This window comes from Ovis aries, chromosome 7 (genome assembly GCF_016772045.2).
Source record: "Ovis aries strain OAR_USU_Benz2616 breed Rambouillet chromosome 7, ARS-UI_Ramb_v3.0, whole genome shotgun sequence".
In the NCBI taxonomy this organism is placed as follows: Eukaryota; Metazoa; Chordata; class Mammalia; order Artiodactyla; family Bovidae; genus Ovis; species Ovis aries.
The window spans coordinates 99,708,352-99,722,823 of NC_056060.1; the positions used below are offsets into that span (position 1 = coordinate 99,708,352).

Below are 14,472 nucleotides of genomic sequence, written 5' to 3' on the forward strand. Positions count from 1 at the left end.
CTGCTTTGGAGACACCTCTCAGTCCTGTCCTCTAGTTCCCTCATGTCAGTGCTGGGCACTTAGCTAGTTTGGAATTCAGCAGCCCCCAGGTAGTGTATTGAGAAGGCATTACCAAAATCCCAGAGAGGGCATATGTGTGTGCTGAGTCGCTTCAGTCGTGTCCAACTCTGTGACCCCATGAACTGTGGCCCACCAGGCTCCTCTGTCCATGGGATTCTCCAGGCGAGAATCCTGGCTTCTAATTGTGTTTCCACTTGGAACTGTACCTTTATTCGTTCTGTAGGACTATGGCTTTTAGGATTCCTTTTTTAAAACATAGTGGTTTATTGAACATTTTAGTGATCCTTGGTTTTGCATTTGTAAGAATCTGTGTAGCTAGGACAGAGTCTCTTTGGAAATATCATCATAAAAGGTGAAGGAGGCAGAGACAACCAGGCTTTCATCCTAGTCTCCCCTCTCCCAGTGTCCTGGTCTTGGGCCCAAAAACAACGCACGAGCCCTCGCCTTGCAAAGAGTATCTCAGGGCGTCCCACCTGTGCGAGGGCAGCAGGGTGGGCCAGGCCCATCTCTGGCCTCTCTAAACGTTGAAGTACCACCTCCACCCCCTCCAGTGGTTAAATACCGTTTCCTGTTGCGATAGTAAACATTTACTACTTGATACGCACCCTAAGAAGGAAATGGCAACCCCATCCGGTATTCTTGCCTGAAGAATCCCGTGGATAGAGGAGCCTGGTGGGCTGTGAGTTACCTGGTGGGCAAGAGTTGGACAGGCATAAGCAACTAACACTTTATGCACGTCTAAGAAAGGAAACCCCTTAGAGAGGACACACCTAAAGCAGGGGTAGATGTTTCCTTTCAAAGAGCTTTTCCGTGAGATGAAATTACTAGTGGCTTCTTTAACCACTGTATATAGATTTTCTTAATGAAGATCCTCAAATTATAGTCAATAATTTTTATTTGTTTACTTTATTTCTCTTATTTTAAAAGCTGGGGGCTCTCTTCCCTATAGCATCCAGACGGCGGAGAAACAGAATTGGCTTCATTCCTATTTTCAGTAAGTAATCCGGTTAGAATGCTGCTGCTGCTGCTTTCAAGTAAAATAAGAATGTTGTCTGTCTGATTTTCTTAAAAAAAAAAAAAAGAGCTTTACATAATATGCCTGTATTTTTAATCTATTTACGTTAGTGATAGAAATCCCTTAAAGTTCTAGACATTTCTTGGAATTGGTTTTTAATACCAGAGTCTAATTTATCTCTGTGAGGTTCCTGTTTAAATATTGACATCCAAAGCAAAAAGATTAGTGAAAGAACATGTTGGGAAATTTAGAATTTACATAAGCAGCGTTTTAGTTCATATTTCCAAAATATGCCACCTCTGTGTACACACTCATGTGCTGGGAAGCTGCAGGCTTTCTGAGGGGAGGACCACGCCCCTTCCCCAGGGCACACGGCAGCCTTTGGCTCGCTGCTCGGCCCAGCCAGCGGCCGAACGTCCAGGCTGAAGGGATGCTCTGCGTCCTTCCCGCCACCCACCCTGCAGTCTCACCCTGGCTTCAACAGAGGTATACTTGAGCTGGAACCAGAAACTCAGGCAGGTGACCTTTCAGTAGCTTTAGTCTGGGAATTCCCTGCCCCTGCAGTGGTTAGAACTGCTTGCGTTCACGCCAAGGGCCTGGGCTTAGTCCCTGGTCAGGGAACTAAGATCCTGCAAAGCCGCCCACGGCATGGCCGATTCAGGATGCCATCCTGGAGCCTTTCTGTAAGGCTTTCTGTGGAGGTGTTTGATTTTGTTTTGCAGAGGACGTTTCTTCAAATTGAGCCCCTTTGAGTACTGTGTTCTTCCAAGCGAAGTTTGTTTTTAACTTGTATTCATTTGTTCATCGGCCGCCCTGGGTCTCTGTTGCCACGAGCAGGCTTCCTGTCTCGTTGCGGGGCACGGGGGGCTACTCTCTACTCGCGGGGCACGGGCTTCTCGTGGTGGTGGCTCCTTGCATTGCGAAACACCGCTCTGCGGCGCGTCAGTAGTTGCAGCTGGAGGGCTCGACAGTTGCGGCTGCCAGGCGCGATGGTTTGGCGCACGAGCTCGGTTGCCTCGTGGCGTGTGGGATCTTCCCACAGCAGGGATCGAACCTGTGTCCCTGCCCTGGCGGGTGGGTTGCTAACTGCTGGACCGCCAGGGAAGCCCCACAAGTGAATTTAATAATCTGATAATGACTGCCGAATCCCAGTTTTACTCTTTCAAACAGTCTGTTCTCTTGAGGGACCGCCCTCTTCTGTTCATAAGTGAGGATTCTTACCTCGTGATATAGGTCTTTTTTTCCCCATGAAACCTTAGTCCCCAAAATGCGGGAAACTTAGAAACCAAGCTTAGACACGACTGTCTGCATCTGACTGGCATATCTCTGAGTGACCCCCTGCTTTTCGGCACTGCATCTCGATATTCATGCTGTCTGTGCTTTTCCATCTTGCGTCTTGCTCCTTAAGCATTTGGTGAGCCTTTCCTACTCAGCACTGTGCTCTGGGAACACAGGTCCTGCCTTTAAGAGACAGGGTGCGCTTACGCGCGGTGAGAAGCGCGACAGTGTGCGCGCGTAGGTATATGTGTGTTCCTGGCAGGCTGCGAGGGCCGGCGCCTGCAGTTCCAGTGCTTTTTGTAGGTGGCATTTTCTACGCACCCACATTCTGAAATGAACATGTGTTATTCTGTTAGCTCAACAGGATTTAGGACGTTATCTCAGCTCATATCACAGAGAACAATGTACTCGCCGTTTTTTACACGTCAGGATTTTGCTTTTCATACAGTTTTCTCATATTAGGGCTGTGATGACCCGTCTGTGTTCTGACTCGTGGTTTGTGCCTTTCCATCACCAGCAAGTGGTCAGCTGACACGTCAGGCCGCAGCAACGCCATGCCACATATCAAGACTTACCTGAGACCCTCTCCAGACTTCAGTCAGATCGCTTGGTTCCTTGTCACGAGGTACGAGTTCTTATATTCTTGATGGGAAAAATTGTTAAAATGTATTTGCAACTCCTGGGAAGAGGGCTGAATGCACTTCCAAAAAGTGGTTCTGTGAACCATCCTTCGTTTTCTCTTAAACATGTACGTATGTTTGTGTTTTTGTGATTTGTTGTTTAGCCACTAAGTCCCAACTCTTGGGAAAGTGGTGGCTGCCTTTGGTGTCCTCGTGAGAGGTACACGACAGAGCCCAGTGCTGGGGACAGAAGGACCCACGACACGCGAGGCCACAGACACACCTGTTCCAGCCCTGCCCTCCAGGCTATGGAGGATGCCAGGGGCACTGGTGCCCTTCTCCCTGCTGTGTGCCTTTAAAAAGAGAAACTTCTGCCCCTGACGAGGAGGGTGCCTGGGTATGAGGTGTGCCCTGTAGATGTCCTGGGTGGAGAAGTCATTGTCTGGGGCAGGAAGTGCCAAGGCGAGCAGAGGTGTAGAGGGCTTGTGCCCTTCTGTGGGCGTGGAGCTCAGCCCTAGCTGCTGCTGTGAGTGCAGAATTGTTCATTGCTCCCCTGATTTCACTGTAAATAAAACACCCTTGCAAAAGCTAGGTTACAGCCAGTGTCCCGAGAGTTAATGTGATGAGAAACCCAGGCACAGTGCTGCCCAGTCTCCCACAAAGTCAGCCAACAGGAACATGAATTCAGGCATCGTGCGGGCCCTTGAGCACTCTCCAGAGGGGCCCACGCTTCCGTGCCAGCCACCAGCGTGCGCAGGAACTGCCTGATGTTACATGTTAAACCAAGTGACTAAGTTGAGGGAGAAAGACCTGGCTGTTGATTCTGGTTCTGTGACATCCTGATGCTGTGTGTGACCCTCGCTTCCTGTACACTCTGATCAGTCAGTAGGGCTAGGTGAAATAATCTATCTGCTTCTGATTCTAAAACACCACCCTCAGAAGCGGTGCTGAGAACCGGGCCATCGTACACCCCAAGGGCCACTTTATTACAAGCTCGTTATTTTGCTCTGTATTGAGGCCCTAAAATGCCGTGCCGTTTCCTTCGATCAGATCTGGCAGATTCGCTACCAGTTTGGGTGCCAGGACGCTACCCCTCGTGTTACTTTTCTGTACTCATCAAGGCTCTTACTGGAATCATGCCACTTTGCAGGAATGTTGAATTTGAAGGTTGTTCTTCCAACTGTGGTGAAAATCCTCTTAACTTAGAATGCTTTTTCTCAAAATAGGGTCAAAACAAATAGAGAAACATATCAGTTATTGGGTAAAAGTGGTCTCGTCTAGCACCATGGGTTTTTGCTGGGGAAACGGGTGCCCAGAGAAATTAAGCTTTCAAAAGCATGCCGCTCACCACAAGGCCAGGATGGAGACTGTGCCAGTGAGAGCACTGCCTGGACTTTGCACGTAACTGACTGGGAGCTGCTTCAGAGACGAGTCCTGGGTTTGGGGTGTGGCCAGCAGGGAGGTGGGAGGTGGTCACCTTCTAGAGAAGTCAAGAAACAAAACTGGTTTTGGTGGGAGGATGGTCAGCTGGATCACATCGACCTCTTGAGGTGGGAAGGCTGAGTGGAATTGTCTGCTGGCGGTGCTCGAGTCAGAAGGTCAGCGTGCGCGTAGTACGTTTTGGAGTTCTCTTCAGAACTGAATGTTGACACCTTGAGCCTGTGTGTGGACGCTCGGGGAGAGTGGAGCCGAGGGCTGGTGCCCGGGAGGGGAGGAACAGACCAGGTCTAAGCATCACACCTCCCGGGTTCCCAAGCCATGCGGGCGGGTTGGGCCCAAGCCTTCCCTCCCGAGTTACGGAACAGCTGGTCACCATCCTCCAGAAACACTCTTCCTTCTACTTAAGCAATGTTCTGCGTTGTATTTTTGACATCGTAAAGTTTAACCATTTCAGCCTGTGTCTACTGAGCACCTACTATGTGGCAGGCATTTCTCCAGGTTCAGGGAGTGCCGTGATAGCACACAGTCCTGACTCCACGGTAGTGAGAATCGCATAGAAACCAAGTTTATTCGTAGATATCAAATGCTAGTAGTCGCTACAGAGAAAAATGAAGTAGAAGAATAATTCAGGTGCACAGTCCTTTATTCAAAATCCTTGAACCGAGACTTAGTTCAGTGTTTGGGGCTTCCTGTGAGTACACATAACATCTGTTTAATATCCGTAGCATTGTTACCAGTGGCCTCACGTTATTCTAGGTCAGCTTTTGTCACCTGATGAGCTCACAGAAAGAAGCTTTGCCAGTGAGCACAGTGAGTTAGGTAATAGCTTAATGTCCAAGTTGGTTTCAGTTGTTTTTAGATGTTCAAAGCTAACATGTGGCGCTTAGTGTTAAATCGCTTCAGTCGCGTCCAGCTCTTTGTGATCCCGACGATGGACTGTAGCCGCCAGGCTCCTCTGTCCATGGGTTTCTTCGGGCAAGAATCTTGGAGTGGGCTGCCGTTTCCTTCTTCAGGGGACCTTCCCGACCAGAGCCCGCATCCACGTCCCTTATGTCTCCTGCATTGGCGGGCGGGTTCTTTACCACTGGCACCACGTGGGAAGCCCAGCGCTTACGCTGAGTTTCAGGCATTCTTCTAAAAAAGCAGGTCTACACACACACACACTCATGTGATCCTGACAGCAGTCCTGCAGGTGAGCTGCGTTCGTCCCCTTTACTAATGGGAGAGCTGAAGCACAGTGAGGGTCAGCGTGCGTCCAGAGGCGTGTGCCGTCCCTGTGCCAGGAAGGGAGTCTGCTCCTTAAATAGGACGATCAGGGAGGTCCTGACTGACACAGTGGCATTTAAGTCAAGACCTGAAAGAAGGAAGGGAGCCATGTGGGTGGAGAGCTGGGGGAGGCGTTCCTGGAGAGAGGCGCAGCCGGGAATGTTCTGGTTTGTGTTTGAGAAACAGTATGGGTGCTGCTGGAATGCATGGGCTAGGAGGGCAGAGCAGTCCCTCGGGGTTTGGTCAAGATGACACTTTGGGCAGGACTGTCCTGTTCCCTCTGGGGTGTTGAGTAGCCCGGCCCCACGCACTAAGCACCGCGTCATGGCGAAAGCCGTGCAGATGCCTCTGCCTCTCTCAGTACCCCCTCGGCCGTCTCTCCTGCTGGCGACGCTGTCCCCTTGGAGAAGAAGGTCAGAACTTGGTGAGCAGCTGGCGTATGCGTGCTGCTGTTCTTTCCTCTCCGGTGTTTCCTGTTTAGAGTGATGAGGCGGGGCTGCACAGAGATCCATGGGTTCTAGTCCACATGGAGGGATCATGCCAGCAAACCCAGCGGCCCGTCCACAAGGGGCGGATATGCCACATCTTAAGACGTGGGTTGCAGTGAAAGATAGATACTTCAAAGCTGCATACATTTGCCTCCTCCCCCCACTTTTTTTTCTTGACACTTTACTACTTTGATCTATTGTTAAAACTCTCTGTTAATGTTGATGCTTGGGATGAATAAGTGCTTTTTATTAAAACAATATTCTCAGAAAAAAACTATAATAGTAATAAGCAATATGGATGATAAGCCATGTGAATTTTGACACTAATAATGACTTTTAATGAGCCAGATTTGCACATCCAAAGAAGTGTTGCCCTTTAAAATGGTCACCTTGAGAAACTAGGTATTTTATGAAAACCGCTGCCACCACTCTCACCCTTCCGCCGCTCTTCAGAATTTCCTTCAAAGTGAGCTTCTGTGGCACATCAGTAAGCATTATCTCTAACAGACATGCTTCTGTTCTGGGCCTTGTGGCTAAGGGGCTAAAGGCAACTGCAGGCTCATTATCTGGCAGTTCCTGTGGGTCAGGCGTCTGGACATGGGTTGGCTGGTCCTCTGCACAGAATCACAGTGTTGATCAAGGCTACGAGCTCCTCTAAGGCGCAGGGTCGTCTTCTAAACTCGCTGGTTGTTGGCAGAATCCTGCTGCTTGTGGCTGCAGGACTGAGGTTTCTGCTCTCTGGGTGACTGAGCTGGGGGCCATTCTCAGCTCTGAGTGCTGCTTCAGGTGCCCTCCACGGGGTCTTCTCCATGAGCAGTTCACAGCGTAGCTCACTGCTTCTTCAAAATCAACAGGAGGGAAACAGAAAAAAACAAAATCAGCAGGAGAATCTCAGTCCCCAGGAAGGGCCCAGTCCGTCCTTCCAGGCTTCACTTAATTAGTTCAGGCCCAGGATCATCCCAAACCTTCTGATTAACTCAGAGGTCCAGGGATTAGTGACCTGATCATGGGAATGAAATCCCGTTATAGTCCCACTGTTTACTCACATTCCAGGAGGGGGATAAACTGGAAATGTACACCAGGGCCGAGGCTGACTCTTGGAGGCCATCTTCCGATTCTGCCCTCCTCTGGCCTCATTCATTACTCAGCTGGGTTCATCCGTCTGCTTCTCCAGCCTTGACTTGAAATAATTTCTTCCTGTTTTGAAAATTGAGGTTTGTTTTCCATAGTCAAGGGAAAGTCTCCTTGAGCATACTCACAAGATGGGCCCTCGGGCTCCCCAGAGGCTGTTTGAGAAGTGCAGCCCCAGCATTATTTGGAGCCAAAGGAGGCAACTTGATTGGAGGGAGGTTCTAACCCTGCAGCATGATGGCTTTGGGACCCACACTCAGTAAGTCTTTTAAGAGATAAGCAGACTCTTACAAGACACAACTCCCCCCGCTGCCCCCACCCCCGACCCAAGAAGAAAAGCCTCATCACTTCAGCCACGCACTTCGTGTTTCCTGTGGAGTGTACATGGTGGTCGCGACCGTTTCTCAGCCCATCCTAAGTAGAGGGTGCTGGCTTCCTGGTCACAGAGATTGGTTTTACCCAACTGACATTTCACAGATGGGAAACCGGCTTGAAATCAGGGACTGCTAGCTTTCATCTAGTTTTCATCTTCTACTTTATCCTTTTATATTTGCAGATACCCTGTTTTCTCCCTCCCTCCCTCTCATGCTGTGCTGTGACCGGGCTTCTCACTGGAAGCGTGTGTAGAGCCTAGGCCATGTTTCGGTATTAGGTGGCTGCCGCATCACCAGAATCTCCCCTGAAACCATTTTTAGTGAAGTCTCTTTGTGAACGGACCTGTCTCCATCAGTTTCTGTCCTGCTCTAAGAGAAAAGAAGTTCGGAAGTCCCATACTGTTTTTCCTACTGGAGTGCTCTTCCTGACACTTGGTAATTTTGTGAAATACGTGTGGTTTCTTGCAGACCAGTAATGATGGTGCCTGTATGGTACTCGCTCTGCAGTGGCCCAGGAAATTGTGAGTGAGCGGGCGGCACCCCTCTTCCTCTAGCTGCCGCTCATTTTCTGAGCTTCTCAGGTTTTAAGTATGTTTTCCTTTCTGTACTGTCCAGCGCTCTTAAGCTTATTTTTAAGGATTTTCTCAAATCTTCCCCTTTGAAACTTCTGGCTCAGCAGACGTGAGTCATTACTTTTCCTCTGTGTTTTTGTAAGGCTTTCAGGTGGCTCTGTGGTAAAGAATCCACCTGCCAGTGAAGGAGACTCAGGTTCAATCCCTGGGTCGGGAAGATGCCCTGGAGGAGGAAATGGCGACCTACTCCAGCGTGCTTGCCTGGGAAACCCCATGGATACAGGCGCCTGGTGGGCTGCAGTCCACGGGGTCACAAAGAGCCGAACACGACTGGGCGTGCGCACAGTACTCCTTGCCCGGCCCTTTTGTGTCCTCCTTGCTGGCTCTGAGGGCATTCATTGGCCTCAGTTTATTATGAGCTGCTTGGGCGCCCATGCCAGGGGCTTGCTTACCTTTATTCTCAGCATCTAACGCATCTGACCTGTGCCCAGTTAGTTTAGGGACCAGTGCATATTTAAATCAGAGCCCTTTACAAAATACTTCTGTTCAAGTAGGTCATATCTACATATCACAGGTCAGGGGTGTGCAGAGTGAAGTGTCTTCTCCTCCTCGTTCCCCAGCCATCCTGCTCATCCTCAAACCACCACTGCTGGTTTCTTCCCTTTAACCCCATCAACCCTTTCAAACTCAGGTACCTCGGATGATGATGATATCCCATCAGCCATGGAGGAAATACAGTACTATGGAGGAAATAGCCCCGAGGTAGAGTCCAAAGATCCATGTCCTAAGCTGGGATTGCCACATACTAGCCTTGCCACTCAAATCTTGGAAAAATCATTTCTTATCTGGGCCTTTATCTGACTTGTGGAGTGATCAGAGGACAATGATAGGAAGTAAATGTGGCCGTTACCCATTAAAGTGTATGAGGGGTTAACTGTTAGTTAACCACTTAATTTTTACTGGCTGTTGACAACCACATGTTATTATTAACGTCATATTCATTAGACCTCTAGGGAGTCAAGAAAGCTTATCAAGACTTTATCTGTTTGGTTTATATGAAAAAAGGATGTGTAATATGTGACCTAAAGACTTTTGATAAATAAAGCCTTTACTGAACTCAGTGTGGTTAAGTTTAAGACTAGTCATAATTATTCTATAACAGCCACACAAGTATATTCAGCCAGAAGAATGTATTCAAAGAAACTTAAAGTTAGCACTTTGGGCTGAACTTACTAGAATGTTATATCGGCAGGCTTTTGTCTGGTTTCTTTCATGGAAAGCTATTTATAGTTCTCAATGCTACTGTGAAATCATCCCATGTTTGATGGGCAGCCTGTTATGGAAATTACCAGAACATAATGACAAAGACAGTGTTTAAATTTTACCACAGGACCAAGCAGGCAAGAAGATGAGCTTGAAGAAGCAGCCTTGGCTGAGAAGATAGTGCCTGGGAGTGTCTGGCAAACCCCAGTGAGAACAGTTATGAAAGCCATGCATTGTGGGTGGGCAGAACAGATCGCTGTCACAGTTGCCTAGCAACCGACAAGACAAGTAGAAATGTTGGTGCTGCCACTTTAGGGGAAAACAAGATGAGTGCTTGACTACAGAACCGCTGCGGCTGTTCTGAGGAAACATTAAGGGCACGCGCTGCCTCTGCCTCTCCCCACAGTAGTGCGGTGCTTCTTCAGTGTCTGGTCCTTTGATTCGGAAACAAATAGTCTGTTTCCTCCTTTGAGCTTTAAAAAAAAAAAATCACAGTGGACCTCACAGAAAAATTATTCCTAGATGTCACTGGCGTGGGCTCGGTTCCCTGGCACTACAGCTCCAAGGTACTGGTATTAGTTGGCATGCCTCGTGCACTTTGTTACGGATGACTGTTAGGAGCGCCAGCGTCTGCGAGCGACTTCCTTTGTGCATATGGGGTGATCGCAGGCCCCTTGCCTTCTCTCACTCTGGTGTGAGCAGACCGAGGCCAGCGCGTGCCCCATTCCATGCTCGTGGGAGCAAGTCTCAAAGCATTAGCCCTGCTGGGAAGAAGCCTGGGACCCCAACCTAGGGTCTCTAGACCCTCGAACTTCAGCACTGCTAGGGACGAGCGATACCTGTGGCTGGAGGTGAGGCGCTGTCTGGGAGGCCTGCAGCAGGAACCAGCCTCCAGGGAACACGCCTCACAGATGACGGCAGGTGTGTGCGCGCTGACTATATGCTCACTCCCTGAATCCTCCCTGTTAGTAGCGAGGTACTTGGATCCTCATTTTAGAGCTAGAAAAGCTAAAGCAGAGAGGCCTTAAGAAACATTCCCGAGGAGGCCCAGCTGGCAGGGTGATGGGGTAGGACTCACGCCCCGAGAGTCCAGCGTGACGTCCGTGCCTGCGTGCCAGACGCTGCTCTGGGCTTTGGTGCCAGATGATGAACAGCGCGTGGTCCCTGCCCTCAAGGAGCTTGTATTCTAGCTGTTGAGGCCCTGGTGCCTTCTGCTTTGGCATCGGCCCTGCTGGCTGAGGCTTGGGAGAACACGCAGCTCAAAAGCTCACGGCAGCCTCGTTCCCCGAAGACCGCCATGCCAGACCTTGCCTCCTCCTGGTTAGCAGCCTCCCCCTCTGCTAAGCCAGGCATCTCCCCCCAGCTCTGCTCTCCCAGCGTTTAGCCCAGAATGCTCTGACTTCCTGCTGTCGCTTTGCCAGAGCCTTGCCTCCCTCCTCCCGCAGTGAGGTTTCGGTTTCTGCCGTGGCTGTCCACTGTGGCCCCTGCTGCGCGCTCAGGCGACAGCGTGGCTGCTGTGAGGGGCCTGAGGCTGCTCTTCCCTAGCCTTGTGCCTCCTTGCCTCTGCTAGTCCAGCCACTGACCATCCCTTCTGTGCCAGGATTTGACACGGTCCGGTGCTTAAATCTTCAGGGCTCTTTTTATTGGCTGCATCAGAGACAACATTCAGAATCTTAAACAGTTCCCTGACCAGGGATCAAACCCGTGCCCTCTATAGTGGAAGCTTGGAGTCTTACCCACTGGAGTACCAGTCTTAACTTACCCACTGGAGCGCCCCTTCAGGGCTTTCTTGAAACGCTTCATCCTGGTTATCAGTTCCCACTTACTAGTCGACATCTGGGACCTGAGCTGGGGCCTGACTCCTCCAGCTTCTGCCCAGCTACTCTGTTCACACCAGACCCAACCACGTGGCGCAGAGCTTCGTGGCGCAGAGCTTCGTGCGGCGAGCCTGGGTCTCGTGGGCCGCTTCTCATCCAGCCTTTCACCTGCTCTGCCTTTGTGGATCCACACTCGGCCCCTGTTCTCAGCACCAGGCTGGGCCTGTGGGCCTGCCGGCGTCCGGAGCTTGGGGTAGTGATCGCTCCGTCTGCCAGTCTGCCGAGCTCTTCATCAGCGTGGAGTTAGTCGTGTGTGTGTGCATGGGAACTCACAGTTCCCTCTGTGGCAGTTAAGGGCATCCAGGGCGGCAAAAGCCGGGGAAGGGATGGCTCAGAGGAGAGAGAGACCACTTCTGCGTAAGATAACCACGCTTTGGGACGGGGTCCGTTCTGTGTGTGACAGACCAAGGGGACACACCGGGTGGAAGAAGCCGTGTCCTTGAAGCCGTGTCCTTGAAACCCTGGGGCGGAGCGTGCTGCAGGGGGGCCGGCAGGGGGCGCTGTGCGGGGCGGGGCCGGGGGCGGGGCCCCGGTGACGTCAGAGGACTGGGCGCTTCCGGTGCGGGCGCTCAGGGCCTGTGAACTGGTGTTGCTGATGACGTCTATCGCTGTTCAGGGCTTTGAGTGCAGTTTTCATGGTGATGCCACCCTGTGCTCTCTGGAGCTAAGGAGAGCAGATATTTCATGAACATAGAAACGGCGCGGAGCCGAGGCGCTCCTTGAGGACATGGTCGAACCAGAGCTTGAACAGCTCCTTCCAAGTCACGTACTCTTTCTGGAATTGGTTTATGGGACAGAAAAGAGAAGCTAAAGCGTGAGGGCAGAAAAGACTACCAAGAAGCTGGTGCAAAGTTCCAGACAAAGGTGGCCGCAGAAGGGCAGAGCAGAGGGCCGTTCACATAAAGGCCTTCTTACAGAAAGACCTGGAGGACACAGGAGCGGGCTGGCGAGAGCAGGCTGGGGCAGCTGGAGGAACCAGGTCGCCCGCAGGGCTGCGGACAGAACTGTCCAGGAGAATTGCTGGCATGGCAGGGCTTGCAGGGCCGGTTGCTCACCCCAGGGAGGATGCCCACGCGTCCTGGGAGATCTTAATGGAAACCACTCATGGGCTCCACAGCTTCAGTGCAGAGGCTGTGCCGCCAGGGGCCCGGGGAAGCAGAGGCCAGAGGCTTGCCCTCACAGACTTTGCTGGGGGCCCAGGGGAGGGCTCTTCTTCAGAAAGCCTTTAAAGGGCCCTCAGGTTAATTGACCAGATACGGCTCTTCATCATACCTTTCATCGTTACTTGGATGTGCAAATGGTCCGCTACCCGCAGCCGCACCTCTGCTTCTCCACAGCTCCTTCCATGCTCTGAGCTGCTTCCCCTCGTGGGGAGTCAGGGACTGGGCTACGTTGAGGGCTTCGTGCTGTGTCCATGGAGCCCTTGGAGTTCTGGAAACCACTCCCAGAGCCCACTGTCCTGCTCTGAATAGAGGACTCCCTAGGTTTAAGAAAAGGGCTTCCCTGGTGGCTCAGCTGATAAAGAATCTGCCTGCAATGCAGGAGACCTGGGTTCAATTTCTGGATTGGGAAGATCCCCCTGGAGAAGGGGACGCCTTCCCACTGCAGTGTTCTGGCCTGGAGAAGTCCATGGGGTCGCAAAGAGTCAGACACGACTGAACAACTTTCACTTCACTTTATGTTTAAGAAAAAGTTACTATTACGATAGATAACCTCCCAGAGCCTTCTAACACCATTTCACAGATCTGTTGAAAATACCTACACGTTCCAGGACTTCCCTGGTGGTGCAGAGGCTGGGACTCCACGCTTCCCACGCAGGGGCCTGGGCTCGATCCCTGGTCAGGGAGCCAGATCCAATATATTGCAGCTGAGGCCTGGCACAGCTTAATAAGCAAGTGAGTCCTTTTCAGAGAAAGTATTGGTGCTTTCCAGATGTTCCCTTCGTGCCGCGCTCCACGACTCCCTGAGCACATTCACCTCCTTGTCAATTGCTGCATTCATCCCTCATTATAACCCAGTGGAGTGGGCATATGGTGCTGAGCCCATATTACAGGCAAAGAGATCGATGCCGAAGGATGCTAAGCCCAAGGAGACAGCTGGCAAAAACCGGAACTCACACCTGCGCCTGTGGGTGCGTCCTGTCCATGTGCTGCAGAAACCACCACAGTGCTGTAAATAAAGTATTCTCCAGTGAAACTTAATTAGTTATTTTTAAAAATCTTACAAATCTGTTGCTCTTTTCAAGTCCTTTTTTGCCCATCCACCACAGGAGATGGACCAAAATAATGGAACGTTTCAGTCAAAAATAACCAGCAGTTGTGGCTCATTGGTTACTATTAAGTACATGCTGAAATTCTTTGACATGATATTCTAAATACCAGTTTTGACTTGAGATTTGAAAAGCAACTTTTGATCCCACAGCACAGTATTCTTTGCCATTTTGGATTCTGGATGCTAACCTGATGGCTTCTAAAGCCCTTGTTAATTTGATTTGTGGGATCAAAGAGAGAAAGATCCTTTTACAGTGCAGGTTGGCCTTTAGGCACTGGCCTCCAGTGCCGTGGAATGGGAGCTTGGCTCCCGAGTCCAGATTAGGAAGCGGGCTGTGGCTGTGACTGAGAAGCAGAGTGAGGCTGTGCGTGGACTCCTCGTCTGTTTGGTGACCAGTAAGTCAGGAGCACTGCTCGAAAAACCCACTCCCAAGGATCTCTTCTAACGCTTCACCCCGCTTATCAGTGGGAAAGCAAGGTCATAGTCGTTTTCATTTTTCTTTCCCTGCTGACGTGTCTTTGTTAATATATTGTATCTGTATCAGATATCAGCCCCCAAATCGCAGCTGATATGATGTGTCCTTTGTGGTAATTAACCTCACAAGACATCTGCTTTAATTTTAACCATGCTTTTAAATTCCAGGCACTGTATTTCTCATATCTGTAGTGAAATTTGGGGGACATGTATCTGTATCCAGGAGACCAAATCATTCTTCACAAAATAAAATAGAAGGTCACTCTCTCTCTGCCTCGGACACTTGTGGTGGGATTGCTAAATCAGTGAAGCAATCTGATGAGTAATTTTTGAACCCATCTAC

The 14,472-nt window shown here is 50.6% G+C and overlaps 1 protein-coding gene across 7 annotated transcripts in view; it reads left to right on the plus strand.

Annotated features, from left to right (window-relative positions):
• The window catches only part of TDP1 (tyrosyl-DNA phosphodiesterase 1), a 72,704-nt gene that overhangs the window by 31,700 nt on the left and 26,532 nt on the right, over nucleotides 1-14,472 (plus strand). For 5 of the 7 annotated variants that reach the window (XR_009601316.1, XM_012182213.5, XM_042252853.2 and 2 more), the window contains 2 exons: nucleotides 988-1,054; nucleotides 2,871-2,978. Coding sequence is in view for 5 of the 7 variants with exons in the window: in XM_012182213.5 (XP_012037603.2) it covers nucleotides 988-1,054; nucleotides 2,871-2,978 (175 nt within the window). In the remaining 2 variants the exon portion in view is untranslated. Of the gene's footprint in view, nucleotides 1-987; nucleotides 1,055-2,815; nucleotides 2,979-14,472 lie in introns of all 7 variants that reach the window. The other 2 variants (XR_006060485.2, XM_012182218.5) reach the window with 2 other exon arrangements.